At 40.2% G+C, this 17824-nt stretch overlaps 1 protein-coding gene across 1 annotated transcript in view; it reads left to right on the top strand.

Annotated features, from left to right (window-relative positions):
- The first annotated feature begins 6665 nt into the window (after positions 1-6665).
- GPATCH8 (G-patch domain containing 8) overlaps positions 6666-17824 on the top strand; it is a 90417-nt gene continuing 79258 nt past the window's right edge. Inside the window, exon 1 of the mRNA XM_061144220.1 lies at positions 6666-6873. Coding sequence (XP_061000203.1) covers positions 6829-6873 — 45 coding nt within the window. The 5' untranslated portion in view covers positions 6666-6828. The remainder of the gene's footprint in view (positions 6874-17824) is intronic.

Below are 17824 nucleotides of genomic sequence, written 5' to 3'. Positions count from 1 at the left end.
GGCTTAAAACTCACCATTCAGAAAACTAAGATCATGGCATCCGGTTCCATCACTTCATGGCAAATAGATGGGAAAACAGTGGAAACAGTGGCTGACTTCATTTTTTGGGGGGCTCCAAAATCACTGCAGGTGGTGATTGCAGCCATGAAATTAAATGACGCTTACTGCAGTCCATGGGGTCGCAAAGAGTCAGACACAACTGAGGGACTTCACTTTCACTACTCCTTGGAAGGAAAGTTATGACCAACCTAGACAGCATATTAAAAAACAGAGGCATTATTTTGCCAATAAAGGTCCATCTAGTCAGAGCTATGGTTTTTCCAGCAGTCATGTATGGATGTGAAAGTTGGACTATAAAGAAAGCTGAGTGCCAAAGAATTGATGCTTTTGAACTGGGTTGTTGGAGAAGACTCTTGAGAGTCCCTTGGACTGCAAGGAGATCCAACCAGTCCATCCTAAAGGAGATCAGTCCTGAGTGTTCATCGGAAGGACTAATGTTGAAGCTGAAACTCCAATACTTTGGCCACTGGATGCGAAGAACTGACTCATTTGAAAAGACCCTGATGCTGGGAAAGATTGAAGACAGGAGGAGAAGGGGATGACAGAGCATGAGATGGTTGGCTGGCATCCCCGACTCAATGGACACGAGTTTAAGTAAACTCCGAGAGTTGGTGATGGACAGGGAGGCCTGGCGTGCTGCAGTCCATGGGATCACAAAGAGTTGGACACGACTGAGTGAATGAACTGAAACTGAACTGAACTGATGGTCCTGTTACCATTTTCTTAATTGTTTTGGGTTTGTTTTCTGTGGGTCTTTTCTTTGTCTTGTGTTTCCTACCTAGAGAAGTTCCTTTGGCATTTGTTGTAAAGCTGGTTTGGTGGTGCTGGATTCTCTTAACTTTTGCTTGTCTGGAAAGCTTTTGATTTCTTCATCAGATTTGAATGAGAGTCTTGCTGGGTAGAGTATCCTTGGCTGTAGGTTCTTCACTTTCGTCACTTTAAGTATATCATGCCATTCTGGCTTGTTGAGTTTCCGTTGAGAAATCAGCTGATAACCTGATGGGAGTTCCCTGGTATGTTATTTCTCATTTTTCCCTTGTTGCTTTTTATATTTTATCTTTGTCTTTAATTTTTGTCAGTTTGATTACTATGTATCTTGGGGGGTTCCTCCTTGCATTTATCCTGCCTGGAACTCTCTGTGCTTCCTGGACTTGGAGGATTATTTCCTTTTCCATGTTAGGGAAGTTTTCAGTTATTATCTCTTCAAATATTTTCTCAGGTCCTTTCTCTCTTCTCCTTCTGGGACTCATAATGCGATTTTTGATGTGTTTAGTGTTGTTCCAGAGGTCTCTTAGGCTGTCTTCATTTTTTTTCATTCTTTTTTCTATATTCTGTCCTACAGCAGTGATTTCTACCATTGTTTCCTCCAGGTCATTTATCTGTTCTTCTACTTCTGTTATTCTGCTATTGATTCCTTCTAGTGTATTATTCATCTGTTTGTTCTTTCGTTCTTATAGGTCTTTGGTAAACATTTCTTGCATCTTCCCCATTGTTTCCCCAAGATCCTGGATCATCTTCACTATCATTGTTCTAAATTCTTTTTCTGGAAGGTTGCCTATCTCCACTTCATTTAGTTGTTTTTCAGAGGTTTTACCTTGTCCCTTCATCTGGGTCATAACTTTCTGCTTTTTCATCCCGATTAACTTTCTGTAATGTGGTTTTTGTTCTAGCTGTGGGATTGTGGTTCTTCTTGCTTCTTCTCTCTGCCCTCTAAATAAGGAGGCTAAGAGGCTTGTGTAAGCTTCCTGATTGGAGGGACTGGCAGTGGGAAACCTAGGTTTTGCTCTGGTGGGCAGGGCCTTGCTCGGTAAAGCTTTGATCCAATTATCTGCTGATGGGTGGGGTGGCATTCCCTCCCTATTTTTTGGCCTGAGGCGACCCAGCCCTGGGGTCTACAGGTTCTATAGTAGGGTTAAAGGCCACCTCCAAGAGGGCTTATTCCAAAAGGGGCCTTCCAGGACTGCTGCCGCCAGTGCCACTATCCCTGTGGTGGGCCCCTGCCAACCCTCACCTCCACAGGAGACCCTCCAACACTAGTAGGTAGTTTTGGTTCAGTCTCCTGTGGGGTCACTACTCCTTTCCTCTGGGTCTTGGCGTACACAAGATTTCGTTTGTGCACTCCACGATTGGAGTCTCTGTTACCCAGAGTCCTGTGGAAGTCCTATAATCAAATCCTGCTGACCATCAAGGTCAGAGTCCCTGGGGATTCCCGGGCCCTTTGTCAGATCCCCAGGTTGGGAAGCCTGATGTGGGGTTCAGAACCTTCACAACAGTGGGAGAACTTCTTTGGTATTATTGTTCTCCAGATTGTGGGCCACCCATCCAGCGGGTAAGGGGTTTGATTTTATTGTGACTGTGCCCCTCCTACCATCTCACTGCAGCTTCTTCTCTGTCTTTGGATGTGGGATATCTTTTTTTGGTAGGTTCCAGCATCCTTCTGTTGATGGTTATTCAACAGCTAGTTGCAGTCTTGGTGCTGATATTTATGTTATGAGCTATTCAGATGATTTTGAGATTAAATGTGTGAAAATTAATGAAGGGTTGTTGTTATTGTGCAGTTGCTAAGTCATGTCTGAGTTTTTGCAACCCCATGGACTGCAGCATGCCAGACTTCCCTGTCTGTCACTGTCTCTCAGAGTTTGCTCAGACTCACGTCCATTGTGTCAATGATGCCATCCAACCACCTCATCCTGTCATCCCCTCCTCCTGCTCTCATTCTCTCCAGCATCATGGTCTTTTCCAATGAGTCGGCTCTTTGTATCAGGTAGCCAAATACTGGGGCTTCAGTTTCAGCATCAGTCCTTCCAAAGAATACTCAGGGTTGATTTCCTTTAGAACTGACTGGTTTGATCTTCTGGCAGTCCAAGGGTGCAGTTTCCAGAACCACAATTTGAAAGCATCAATTCTTCAGTGCTCAACCTTTTTTATGGTCCAACTCTCACATCAGTACATGATTACTGGAAAAACCATAGCTTTGACTATATGGACCTTTGTCAGCAAAGTGATGCTTCTGCTTTTTAGTAAGCTGTCTAGATTTGTCACAGCTTTTCTTCCAAGGAGCAAGCATCTTTCATGTTCATGGCTGCAGTCTCCATCCACAGTGATTTTGGAGTCCAGGAAAATAAAGTCTGTCACTGTTTCCATTTTTCCCCCATCCATTTGCCATGAAATGATTGGACCACGTGCCATGATCTTAGTTTTTTCACTGTTGAGTTTTAAGCCAGCTTTTTCACTCTCTTCTTTCACACTCATCAAAAGTTTCTTTAGTTCCTTTTTGTTTTCTGCTGTTAAAGTGGTATCATCTGCATATCTGAGGTTGTTGATATTTCTCCTGACAATCTTGATTCCAGCTTCAGATTCATCCAGCCTGGCATTTCATATGATGTATTCTGCATATAAGTTAAATTAGCAGGGTGACAATATACAGCCTTGATGAACTCTTTTCTCAATTTTCCATGTTTCCAATTGCCCATTGTTCCATGTCTGGTTCTAATTGTTGCTTCTTGACCTGCATACAGGTGTCTCAGGAGACAGATAATGTGGTCTGGTATTCCCATCTCTTTAAGAATTTTCCACAGTTTGTTGTGATCCGCACAGTCAAAGGCTTTAGCATAGTCACTGAAGCAGAAGTAGATGTTTTTCTAGAATTCTCTTGCTTTCTCTACAATCCAGTGGATGTTGGCAATTTGATCTCTGGTTCCTCTGTCTTTTCTAAATCCCTTCAGCGCTCACCTGGGGGGATGTAGTGGCTTGAGGGCTGCGTTATCTTTTACCTGATATGGCAGGCAACGTTTTTCATTCACAATATGAACAAGGATCCTGACAGGAAGAGATGTACAGTAAACAAAGGATGTTGCATCAATCAAGCCCACATTATAACCCCTAACAGTAAGCCCTAAGGGAATTCAGGTTGTAACAGAATGTCCATGGCTGCAGCCATGCCCAAGGGTTCACCCTCAGGAAACTCAGGATGAGAAAACACAGGATACTGGCACCAGAAAGCGGAGGTGCATTATCAGTGAGCCCAGACTCTTGCATCTTCCCATACATAGAAAAGTGCTAAATTCTTTAACTTGAGATATCTGGTTTTCTTTAATTAATAGTAATCTTTTTATGTCCTGACTACCTGGTCTTTACTGCAAAAACTTCTACAGATCCTGGCTCCTCCCTTCCCCCTCTCTTCAGAGAAGTTCCTCAGAGTGACCTGAGAGTCTTATCTCCCAGGCTTGAAGTCCTCAGAATATCTGCTGAAAAAAACACTGTGCTTGGTTACACAGTTGTGTCTGACTGTTTGTGACCATAGACCATCGACCATGGACCATAGCCCGCCAGTTTCCTCTGTCCATCGGGGTTCTCCAGGCAAGAATACTGGAGTGGGTTGCCATGCCCTCCTCCAGAGGATCTTCCCAACCCAGGGAGCGAACCCAGGTCTCCCGCAATGCAGGAAGATTCTTTACCCTCTGAGCCACCAGGGAAGCCAGAATAAAGCATTAACTCTTAACATATAGGTTGTGCTTTTTTTTTTTCCCAGCCTACAGATGGTATAGTCTCTCACTGGGAGAAGCCCAACTCTGTGATCAGAATGTTGCCGTCTACCAAAACTTCCCATTTTCAGCATATCTCACTCTTTTGCTATCACATGAAGCCTCACTGGTTCAGTCTTTTCAGAGAAGAACCCTCCAGTTGTTACCTGGGTGGGAAAGGGATTTACAGTCTAACTGCTCCCTGAACTGCTTTGTAACCAGTCCTCTTGTTTTTAACCCCATTTACACCCTCACCTTCAGTGGTACCTGGCAATTCCAATTCTTGAGTTTTTCTGCTACACCTTAGCCTCAAACAATTTGTTTCCTGACTTCCCTATTCCAGGACTTTGTTTTCTCCATTCTGCTAAAGCCATTTCCATTTATCTATGCTCTCCAGCTTCCAAATGTTGTTGACATCACTTGTTTGTTATTGTCCCTTCTTCAGATCTATTTGTTCATGGGAGCTTATGCCCTTCTCATCCTTTTAACTGTCATTTCAGTAGGGTTGGCAGAGGGAGAAGAGGTAAATGTGTCTTGTGACTGCAAGGAATTCAATCTACCCTACTTAGCCTCAAGTCTCTTTATAATGTTTCAATTATGTGTGTTCTGCCTCTCCTTAAATAGGGAGGTCTTTTCACTGCTTAGCACTGTATTCTGCTTGGACTGGGGGTAACGTGAGGCAGAGGGCAATAACAAAGGAATAGAAGATACACACGTTCTCAAAACATTTCATTTGACTCTCTCAGGGTAGGGTAAGAGCCATTTTTCCAACGTGTGGTTTCTGTCAATTACTCTTTTCAAGGCGGTGCTAGTGGTAAAGACCCTGCCTGCCAATGCAAGAGAAGTTAGAGATGTGGGTTCTATCCCTGGGTCGGGAAGATCCCCTGCAGGAGGGTACTGGCAACCCACTCCTGTATTCTTGCCTGGAGAATCTCATGGGCATAGCAGCCTGGCAGGCTACAGTCCATAGGGTTGCACAGAGCCTGGACAAAATTAAAGCGACTTAGCACATCACACTCTTCTTTTAAAAGTCCTGCCACCTCTCCTGTTTTATGTATTTTGGCTAAGGGGGCTGGAGGCCTAGGTGGGGTGCTCAGGAAGGTCAAAGGATGGAAAAATCTGATTCATAAACCATACAAAGTCAGTGCTGGGCAGGGGCAGTAGAGATTACCGAATTCAATTTCCTTTTTTTTAATATATATAAATTTATTCATTTTAATTGGAGGCTAATTACTTTACAATATTGTAGTGGTTTTGCCATACATTGCCATGAATCAGCCATGGGTGTACATGTGTTCCCCATCCTGAACCCCCCTCCCACCTCCCTCCCCATCCCATCCCTCTGGGTCATCCCAGTGCACCAGCCCCGAGCATCCTAATTTCCTTATTTTTAAAAAGGAAACTGAAGTCCAGACAGCTGTAGTTTATTTGGATCAACTGTGGTCTCTTGAGAAATACTCTCAAGCGATCGCTTGAAAATGCCATGTTATTAGCAGTCTTTGGCCCTTTGGGTCTAAGGTTCTCTCGGTCCCAAAGTAGCAGGTCCCTTGCTGTTCTTGGATCAAAGGTCATTTCAGAGGTCGTTGCTCTCAACACCCTGTTGTTGTTGTTGTTGTTTTCCCTAGCACTCGTTAATTTTTAAAATTATGTAATTATTTTATTATTTATCTCATTTCCCCACTGGAATGTAGGCCTTGTGAAAGAAGGGATATTTCCTGTCGCCTTCGACGATTAATATTCAAGATAAACCAGGATCCTAAACTAAGAAGTCTGGCTCCAAAATCTGCGCTTTCGGCCACTACATTATGCTGTTATTTGGTGAAGAAAGCAGTGGGTGGGCTTCTGTGTATTCAGGCAAACAAGCAGACAAAAAGAGATAAACCAGTAACAGAAGCGAGCTGAAGATAAACATCCGGATCCAGGAGCTCAGCGCCCCCTGGTAACCTTTCTCTCCGGAAGCGCTTGCGGCCCTCTAGCGCGAGTACGCACGCGCGGCGCTGGGGTCACTTTGGGTCGCGCGCGAAGCCGAGACGCGAGGGAAGGTTCCGCCTCCAGGACAGAAAGGCGCCTGCGCCGTCGGGGCTCTGGTCGGGATACGCATTCTCGCTTCCTCCCTCCCTCGCCTGCGCGCGCGGGTGGGCGTGGGAGGAGGCGGGGAACACAGAAGGAGAGCGAGGGGGCGGGTGTCGCGGGAGGGAAGGAGCGAACCGGAGAGCGTCGTCCTGAGAGGAGTGAAGGCGGCAAAATGGCGGACCGCTTCTCCCGCTTCAACGAGGACCGAGACTTTCAGGTAAACACGGGCGTCGCCGAGGTCCGGGAAAGGCGCTGGCTGAACCAGAACCTCCTCATCCCCCACTCCCAGTTCTCTTTCTCTCGCGGCTCTGCTGTGGCTTCCGAACCTGCTCCCTTTTCTCCCGCCTCCGATTCCTCTAGGGGCCTCCGGGTTTGAGGCGAGGCCGCATCTTTTCTCACTCTGTATCTTACGTCTTTAACTCAGGCCGCTGGGTTTGCGGCCTCGTCTTGTTTGGTCCGCGGCTTTGGGAGCCCCAGCCTGGCAGCTGGGTGGGGTGGCTGTGCTGCCCTCGGGTGTGCCCAGCGTGTGCGGGCGCTGGGCTGGCTCCCAGGGGAAAGCGGGGGGGTGGGGTGTGAGGTTTTGGGGCGAGTGTTGCTGAGACTGGGGCTCCTAAACCCCTGGATTTTGCTCGCACGGCTCTAAATGGGGTCCTTCTCCCTCTTTGCTCACTGTAACAAATCGCTTTCATTGTCTGTTTTTCCATTTTCTCACCCGGAAAAAGGGGGCTTTAGTTATCAGACGCCTCCATGGTTAGGCAAACATTGAGATTTCCCTCAGCGTAAATGTTGCTGTTGTCATTACGTCGTTAAATGGGCTTGGAAAACTGTAAGTTACAGGAGGATGGTCTATGTAAGCTTAGCCCCAAATCCTACCTTGAGAGATTTGTAAAAAGCATCATGATAATGGACTTTACAAGCAGGTGGTGACTGCTACCAACAGCTTGATTTTTCTTTCTTCAGTTGCAAACGTTTTATGGAAAAATGTCCTTGCCGTGGCCAGCATGATTGAGGCAAAAATTAAGGCCAAATTAGAACACGTCTTTCGGCTGTTTCGAGTACCTTCCTGTTGAGCATTGTTACCGCAGAAATCTCAGCGACTAAAAGGGATTTAGTAGAGATGGGCTATTTCTAGGGTAAGGGACGTCCTTAGTCTCAAAGAAACCCCTGCATTACTACCGCAGACCCTGGCAACAGCAGTTTGGGTCAAGGGATGAACGTCCGAACTCAAGTTATTATCCCGCTGCAGCTCTTTCTCAAAGTTACATCGGAATACTCTAGATAGGTTTAGGAAGGCAGTTTGAAGGGTTTGAATTCCCCTGGATGTTTGGTTTGGTAACTAAACAGGTAAAGCAGCGAAGGCAACAATGGAACAATCTAGCACCTAGAACGCTGAAGAGTAGTTTTGCAAGAGTAGACGATCTTAAGGCTGCTGAAAAGCCTTGTGATCATGCGCCTGCTGAATAGCTGCAGCACAATACAGGCTCTCAAGGTGTTTAAGGATGGAATGCAGGTCCTGGGAAGTTTAAAGTAGTTCTTATTAGCTATTTGATACTTGGGAAAGGTGAAGTTTTTTCGTTTGCTTTTTAGGGAGCACCATAAAATAATACTAGGCTGCAAAATGTGGGGGTCTTATTGGTAGTTTTTAAGGAAACATGTTGATAATTAAAATCTAGTGCTTTTCAGAGAGAATTTGAAAGTCACTTAAAATTGAAAATAGATAATACGGACAAATAAGTTTTGTGGGAAAATGTTAACCACAGGATTTCAGCAGTGTTGAACAGGCAGGATTTTCAGGACCTTAAAAGATTTGAAAACTGGAGAGCAGAAGATGAATGCAGTCACCTGAATAGATTGAGGAAAGCTCCTTTTTCAAGTAAAATGACTTTCTCTTCTCATGCTTTAGTTGTGTATATGATGTGCTTTTGGTTGCTTGGTAGGCCCTTGAAGATATTACATATGTTTTACATATTTCTATATTGGTACAGCCAATTTCTGCTGTATTGTGTCAGCCAGGTAAATATCCCAGCATTATGGGTAAATAGGATATTAGTAATAAAAACCTATTAGACAATTACAGGATGTTAGAACTTCTGTAAATTATTGTGCTAACATTTTTTTTTAATCATTCGTTTTAAAATATTTTAAGTACTATTTTTTCTGGGCCTTTCAGTAAAGGGGAAAATGTAGTTGAATTTTCATTAATGATGTCATTTGATTTAAAGTTATTGGAGAGAAAACGCCCTAGGAAACTCCTGCATATAGCATATCTGAAACATTGTTCAAGGTCAGGTTGTTCAAAATTCACTTGTCCTTTTAAGGCTTTAAGTGATAAATGAGGTGAAGCTACTGAGTGCTCTTGAAAACAAATCCAAAGTAGGTTTCCAGATACAGTTCGTAGATCCTGTTTCTTTAAACAGATCTAGCAGTGGAAATTTTTCTGTGTACCTTCTCTGGTAAGTTCTGGATGACTATCATTTTCTTTGCCTTTAATTTGGCAAGAGAATTTAGAGTTGTAGTATTTCATTCTTTACCAATTTACCATTAGGTGCAAATTTTGGGGAGTTTAAGTGTTGTCTCTTGAATTTAGCATGGAGTCAGAGGAGGCTTCACTGTTAGATTTTGTGAACACTTAAAAGGTTCAAAGGTGTTTTATATAATATAGAGAGGAGCCTAATTGGCATATAACTTGAAGCACTTATGAATATAAAGAGTAATCATTATTATCAGGGACATGTTTGAAAACATTTGATAACTTCATTTTAATGATAAACGGGTACTATTCTGTGGACTTTATATGTCTTGTCTCCTCATCTTCCAGTAACTCTATGAGGTGCGTAGTGTTACTCTTAGACTTTCAAATGAGGCAGCTCAGGTACAGATAGTTAAATAACTTGGCCAAGTATCCGCAGCTGGTAATGGCAGAACCAGGATTTAGACTCCTGCTTTTTGACTTTTGAACCTGTGCTCATGACCAATAACTTTACTGGCCATTGTATATTTTATGTAACTGTAACTGAGTCATCAAATATGGAGGATAAACGTATAGGTCACAAAGAATAACTGAGCTTTCAGAGAGGTGATAAAATTACAGTTTCTACTCTGTTGCAGATTGTCCAGATCTGTTTCTTGTTGGTCTCCCAAGGGCTTCTAGGGAGGCTTCTGACAGTGATAAGTTACCCTTTGTCATAGAGAATATATTAACTCTTAGTTCTGACATTATTTTAAAATACCCTCTTTAAGTGGTGTTTTATCTTTGGAAATCTTTGTGGTTTGGGCTGATGTATTTATTTTTAAAATGTTTTTTAAGAGTTTTAACTACTTCTTTAAGAATCTGACCTCAATTTCTGAATGAGACATGACTTCTGCCTACATTTACCAGATTAAGGCATATTTGTTCACAGATTGAAATGTTACAGAAAGTAGTGGAAAATAGCATGGTATAATTTGCAAATACAGATATATTTTCAACACTGAATTCCAAGTTCACCAAAGAAAGTATTTTTTTGTACTGTGATGTTCAGCGATGAGGTATATATACTCACTGCTTAGCATTTAGTGGTTGCGCAGCTATTAATGATGATGCAGCTGAATGTTAGTGAGGAAATGTTCCTTAGCTTGTGTGCTTGCAGAGGACTGGTGATTTCGAGTAGCTTCTCATTTCCTCTTGTTCTGAATGCATTCTGCTTGAGATTGCTAATGAAAAGGAGCTACAGTAATAGATCAGTGAGTGATAAAGTAATAAAAAAGACAACTATCTTAAAGGTCATAATAAAAGTGTAAAAATTACCCAAGAACTTTCTGTAACATATATAGTAATCATAGTGGTACACAGCAATAAGCTGTATTACTTTTATGTAGTATGTTTTTTATGTTTCATATGTGACACCAGGATGTGACTTGCAGATAATTCTTAATTGAGACCATTGTCAGGAGGTTTACAGTTTTAAAATATTTAGGTCATAGAAGTATATTAATATATTTTTTAGAAGTATATTAATATATTTTTTATGTGGGACTGTGTGATACAGTTGACATTCTAATGCAGACATGCCAGAGATCACACATGGGCAAATGTTCTAACCTCTGTTTCCTATCATCTGAAAGATACCACTAGCTGTGAAAATCATTGTCAGCTTTACTTAGGATATTGAAACTTACGCAAAATCATTACTGTTTCGATTCCCATACACATGATGATAGGTGGAAAGGACAGGAATCAAGGCTGTACAAACTTCAGTGTACTCACGATGAATTGGTATGGTTATTAGCAAATGCACAATTACTGGTTAGTATATTCTCAAGGGATTAAGAGTGACCAAAGTAAAGTCAACATAAAGGAAGTCTCCCTGCTTGTGATTTGAAGGGTACAGGGTATATATTTAAGGCAAAAGGCATTTAAAAACATGAGACATATTAAGAAATAAATTTCTTAATGTTATTTCTCTTCTTAATAAGAGAAAGACATTTATTATAACGTGCCTCGAAGGGAGGATGGGGTTGGCAAGAACTGTGATCATAGGGCTTCATTTGATGGCAGCCTTACTTATTTCATTTTAAAGTAGGTATGGAAGACCAAGAAGAAAGAGACCTAGATAAATATATCATTAGGCTGAGTGCCAATAAAATTATGGAAAAAGAAGTGTTCCTGGTGTAGTCCTTCCTTTTATTCTGTATGTGTCACAAAATTCTCATTAAAGTACTGCTAGAGATTTTTTTATCACATTTTCTCAAGTCTGTTTATAAGTTAAATAACCGGAACTAACATTTGTGACTTAAAACAATTTTAAAAGCATATATAACTGGCTGCCTCGATTGTGCTGCTTCTTCGCTGGGATAATTTACATATCAATTCAATCTATTTGGATAACATGATAAAATGAATAAAGGACAGTTTGTTTTCTTGATGTGGTCAAGATTACCATTTTCGGAAAAAAAGCAAAAGTTCATGAAATCTTGAACACCCCCATGTAGAGGTTTCATCTTTGCTCTTGTGACTTTAGAAGTTTTAATATTTTATTAATGAAAATGAATACCAGCTTGGGGTAGACATCCAGTTCTTGGATTCTATTAAAATTCCTTCCCTGAAACTGCTTGATCCTTGTATGTCTGGCATTCTCTTTTCATATTAGCATTGCCATTTAGTGCTAAGTGAAAGCTGACTCATGGCAGTTACCAAAGGCAGTACAAATGACCACCACAAATACTGAAAGAAGGCATTGATTTGATATTGCAGTGAATACCAGAAGATGTTGTAATGATTTTCCAGTTATAAAAAGTGAATTGTCCATTTAACTGTGGAAGTCTAACCAAATATGCTTAATACATATTGTATTAATCAGTGCAAAAATTAAATATGCCAAAGCTGAATATACTGTATTGTTATGCCTATACAAAATGATTTCTTTGAGATTGAACATACACTTAGTATTTTATATCTAATTTAGGGATGTATGGAAAAAAAAGTATAACTAAAGTTACTTTGGCATTGTACACAAGTTAATAGCATGTAATGTTTTAGTAAGTGCTATAGTGAGTAAGAAATTAAAATTCGGGCCCCAAACAGAGTTTCCTGTTATTTGCCTTAATTCTTTTTACCAACAATGTTAGAGTAAGGTAAATCTTGTATTTTGTCACACAAGCGACCAGAAAGCGACCTTTGTAATATTACGTTTACTCTTGTCTCATGAGTTTCCAATTATTTTTGTGATCCTTGCTAAAGCAATTACGTTGATTTAAAGGGGGGATTTCAATTTATGTCTCTGTTTATTAGAACTGGAATACAAAATAGCTCTCCAGGTTTAAAATTGTTGTAGAGAAAAGTCATTGATCATGTTTTGTATCTGACATTTTAAATAATGATTGTTGGAAAAGTCAGTATTCCTATCTCCTGGTTCATTCGATATTATTTTTCCAGAGTTGATGAGAGAGAGAGGCTTAATTTTTCACCCTTTTTATAGACAGTACTGATAAAATCAATAAATTATTTTGATACTTTAGGTCTTGACTATAGAAGAAACTAAAGCTGATGCTTGTGGATTATTTGCTGTAGTGTCAATAATTTATCTTGTTGCTATGAGTAAAATTATGGAGTATAAAAGGGACAAAAGTGGTTGAAAATCTAATTAATACTACTTTAGGGATTCCTCTGCACAAGAGATACAAAAAGGTATATTTACTTCAAAAATATTTTTTAGAATATAAGTTAATTTTTTGAAAAGTTGTTAAAACAGTATTTGAAGTGTTTAAGAATAGTATGTATGATTATGTCTCTGGGGGAGTTGATTAAGAAGTGGTGTTTTTCAGGGAGCTATTGTTAAAGCTGGAGAGATACCAAAAATAAAAACAGTATGTATTATACATAAGACTAACATGATTATCAGGTAAATAGTATTACAGTAAATAAATGCAAAACCCTAAGGGAGAAAGGAAACCCTTAAAATGGGATGAATAAGTGTGCCTTTAAGAAACATTTAAACTGGGTCTTGAAAGATGGGTTTGCATCCTTGCAGAGGAAAAGATTGGGAGGCATTCAGCTGGAGAAAATAGCCAGGGTAAAAGTGTAGAGGTGAAACTAGCAGAATTGGTTGTGGGTTTTCTTTTTTTTTTTTAGGACAATGAATAAACCATTGGGAACAGGAAAAGGAAAAACTAGGGCTACAAAAGTTTTATTTTAATGCTGTAAACAGGCATGTACTAGCTATTTAAGGTGTTAAGCAGGGGAATAGACGTAGGAAGACTAACATAGATACAGTTGTGTTAGATATGCTACACATAGAGTTAAAGCTGTGATGACCGGTCTCATTAACCAGAATTAATGTGAATGGGGGCAAGGGAGTAGAGTAGAGGGTGTATACAAGGGAATGATTATAATAGTGGGCTATGTGATTTTAAGCTTGGCAGAGAGACAAGTGAGGCCTTTGAGGGTGGAGGGTAGAGAAAGTTGGATCAATGGGTTGTAGGTTCTGATGAGCCTGAAGGATTCTTGGAGTGGAGGTTCTAGAGGAATTGAGTTGGAAAGACAGAAGGTTGTGGCTAGAGAGCACAGTGTTTGAAATAGAGATAATGGACGCGTTGAAATCATGACCATGAGAGTGAAATGGCTACAGTAGAATGGTGGTCAGGATCATTTTAGGAAAGGAAGTTAGGAAACTGAGGCACCAGGATGTTGTAAAATCATGTAACCTGGATATTAGAATGGTAATATTGTGTATTAGAATACTGTCATGACAGTTTAATAACTTAATAACTGCCCTTGTATACAGTCTTGTCTAATTCTCCCAGTAATTCAGCAAGGTAAATAGAGTAGGTAGTATGTCTTTTATAGATGAGGAAACTGAGGCTAAATTTAGTATTTGCCTAGTACAGACCTGAGTTTTGAACTTTAATCTTCTGATTTCTTTTGTAGCATTCTTTCTGCTGTTACTTATAGATTGGCCTCTTTGAGGTGATGAGTGTTGGTATCGTCTACATTATGCAAAGCATTGTTACTCTTTAATACTTAGCAGCATTTTCTACCAGTTAACTAACTGGTAGGAAATAGTTGGTATCCTTATTGTTATTTCCACCCCCCCCCCCCCCCCCCGGAATATCTCACCTTTATAAGCTTAATTGGTCATTTATGACTTCTTGCCTGCCTTTTTGCAAGAAATTCCATTCCATTTCCCAGTCATTTATTGAGTTCCTGTTTGTTGGCACAGCATCATAAAATATAAGAAAGGATAAGAAAAGGTTTTTAAAAAATTAGTCTCTTTTTTCATTTATTCTAGTAGAAGAGTAGATGGCAGAGAAGAGTGGTACTTCTACTGGATACTGTCAAAATAAGGTGTCAAAACGTATCCATGACCGTTATAGCATCAGAAGCTGACTGCTGTGGAATCTAGTGATGAAACTCTCAGCTCCTGTTTGTTGAGTAGTATTAAATGACAGGCCTTGTGCCAGGGTGTTTTGGAGATATTTATCTAAGTACCATCCTAGCGAGGTGGTAGTATCCTTCACTTTACAGAAAAGAAAACAGGAATTGAGGCCACACAGTAAACTCAGATTTGAACCTTGTTCTCTCCTAAAATATGACTTTTCCTGTAGTTCCTGATTGTTTCAAGAATAAAATCCAAATGCACTAACTTGGCTTTTGAGACTGTTAAGCATCTGGTGCCATTGTAACAGATGTATTTCTTTTCTTGCCCTGTCATTGTCTTGCCATGGTGTAGTTTCTGTTTTTATCTGGACCTGCTAGGCTTTTTTGTTGTTTTTGTTCTTGCATATGCTCCTACTTGTCCGGAATTCTTACACTCATTCTTTAAGACTCAATTTGTTGTGTCTCTGACGTCTTACCTAGGCAGTTCATTGCTTATTTTCTTTGGTCATATTTCAGTAACAGCACTTTTATTAGTAATAGTAGCAACTAACAGTACAGAGTGCTCTCTGTTGGGCACTATTATGCTTATTATCTCATCCCAGTTAGGTAGGTTCTATTTTTATCCCCATTTTACAAATGAAAAACTTACCCACTTCACACAGCTAGTGAGTCAAAGAGATAGCTTTCAAGTAGTTTGGACCAGTCTCAGCCTTTAGCCACTGTGTTGTTTTTCTCTCTCCTACTGTATACTTTATGATACTTATTATTTTATTATAATACTTATAATTTATCTCATCTCCCTGAATGTAGAACTCCTTGAATGCAGATTCTTTCTTGTTTATTCATTTTTCTAGAATTGGTTCAGGGTCTGGCATCTACAAGTTGCTCAGATACTTGAATGGTTAAGTAGAGGCACATATGTAGGAAGGAAAGACTTTGTAGAGTCTGAGGATTATGTCCAATTTGGGGGATCAAATTTCCTGCTGTGCTGTGGATTATCTAGGTTGAACTGTTAGTTCTGTGATATCCTATAAAGCCAATTGAAGGATATTTCAGGAATGGAGGTTGTCTTATGGAGAGTTGTAATCTCACTTTATTTTATATTGTATGTATTATAAGCAATCTTAGTTGTCAGTTTTCTTTTGTGTGACATTGTATATACACACTGTTTTTCTGTGGACTAGTGCAGAATTTTTGTCACACATCTAAATAGACATTTATCATACCAGCGAGTGGTGAGAGAAATAATAAGCATTTATGTGCATCCCACAGGACTTCTTAACTACTGTCTCCATATCTTTTGAACGCCTCAGAAATTGTTTCCTGATTTTGCCTGCATTTCTGAAAAAGGTCGATTTCTCCTGTGGGGTTTTTAAAAGTTACTAATTTTTCAGTGTAGTGAGATTTTGGAAACCAGTCCTTTCTTGGTCTAGTCCAATTATCCACAAAATTTGATATGTCAAACAGATGTACATGTATTTTTAGACGAGGGTGTGATAAGCTCATACCCTTGACTCAGTGTAATGTGTTTTCAAGTTCTTAGATACTTACTGAGACTGCTTAGCCAATTATCTCTCCTACCAAATTACATAGAATTAAATTTAGTAAGTGGATTTATTTTTCTGGGTTACTGACTGGCCTCAACAATGTCTTGAAATAATAATTTATTACCTTTTTTTTAAAACTCTTTAAATCTTAAAACCTGTGCAGTAATACTGTAGTGTCATCATCTGGATTTGATGAAACAAACCAACAAATTTGATGAAACAGGCCTAAGCCCAGGGAGTGGTTTGGTCATCTGTCTAAGGTTATAGATGGCTCAGCAGGTAAAGAATCTGCCTGCAATGCAGGAGGCAGAAGAGACACAAGTTCAATCCCTGGGTTGGGAAGATCCCCTGGAGGAGGTAAATGGCAACCCTCTCCAGTATTCTTGCCTTAAAAAGCCCATGAGTAGAGGAGCCTGGTGGGCTACAGCCCAGGGTCACATAATTGGGCACAACTGAGTGACTAATTGGGCACAACTGAGTGACTGCGCGCGCGCGCGCGCGCGCGTGCACACACACACACACACACACACACACACACACACACACACACACACACACACACACACACACACACACACACACACACACACAGCTAGCAGATGACTTCAGAGATCTTTTGCTTTATAGTAATGTACTGAATGAAGGTCATTGGAAATCAGACTGTATGATGATGAAAACAATAGTGAAGAATTTGGGTTTTTGAGGAATTGACCACAGTGGTGTTTCTGAATTTAAATATAATTTTATTATACTAATAAAATGACATCAGTAATCCCCCAGGATGTTCATTTCCATGTGGCTTGTGGGATCTTAGTTCCCCGACCAGCGATTGAACCTGGGCCCTCAGCAGTGAAAGCCAGGGTCCTGACCACTGGACCACTAAGGGATTCCCTGAATGTCCATTACTTTTTGGGTATGTTTTTCATCCTGAGATGTTTTCTTTCTGATTTGAGACCATACTAGAATTAGTTTATTTGGCAGGAGTAAGGGAGAGGGAGACAGAGATGAATTCTCATTATTTGTTGTCAGAGGAGGATGGGTTTTTGTTCATAGGCGAAATAATGAAGCTGTTCTGTATGGCTCTATATGCTAAACAAAACCATTTTTAATCCATGACAGGTGAAGTCAGCATCATTATATGTTTTGAATTTAGAAAGTCCATATTATAAACAAGTATATTATTTGAGTTGTGACGTAGGGCTATGATTAATGTGTCCACTTTGTGACTTTAGACATTCTCTAAGGGGGTAATGGTAAATACAGTAGAAAAGATAAATTTTGATTGCAGAGATTTGGAGCAGAGACAGGAACATCCTCAATAGGCAGCTTAATAGCCAGAGCCAGGTGCTAAGATGGGTTTGCATGAGTGGTACAATAAAGCTGACAAAGATAAAACTAAACTTGGCTCATACCTAGTTTAGATAGGAAAGCCAGACAGGATTTAAATTTTCAGTCTGTATAATCCTCCTGTTAATAATGGATTTGATTCAAATTGGGAAATTTGGATCTGCCGACTTTTATTATGAGTAATATTTTTTCATCAAAAAAAATTTTTTTTAGAAATGGTATGAAATTTTAATAACTGTAGGAAGATGGAAAAAGCTCACCTCTTCAGGGTCTTAAATATTTTGTTTTGCTATTTGAAGTTACGGGTTGTTGGTTGTGATCCTTAAAGAATGGTCCCACACTTTTCTTTATTTCTCATTTTCCGTATTAATTACCATGTAGTTAATTACTGGAAAAGCTGTGGGATCATGTAGATTCCA

Source organism: Dama dama, chromosome 5, assembly GCF_033118175.1.
Source record: "Dama dama isolate Ldn47 chromosome 5, ASM3311817v1, whole genome shotgun sequence".
In the NCBI taxonomy this organism is placed as follows: domain Eukaryota; kingdom Metazoa; phylum Chordata; class Mammalia; order Artiodactyla; family Cervidae; genus Dama; species Dama dama.
This window is presented reverse-complemented; position numbering and strand designations above follow the sequence as displayed.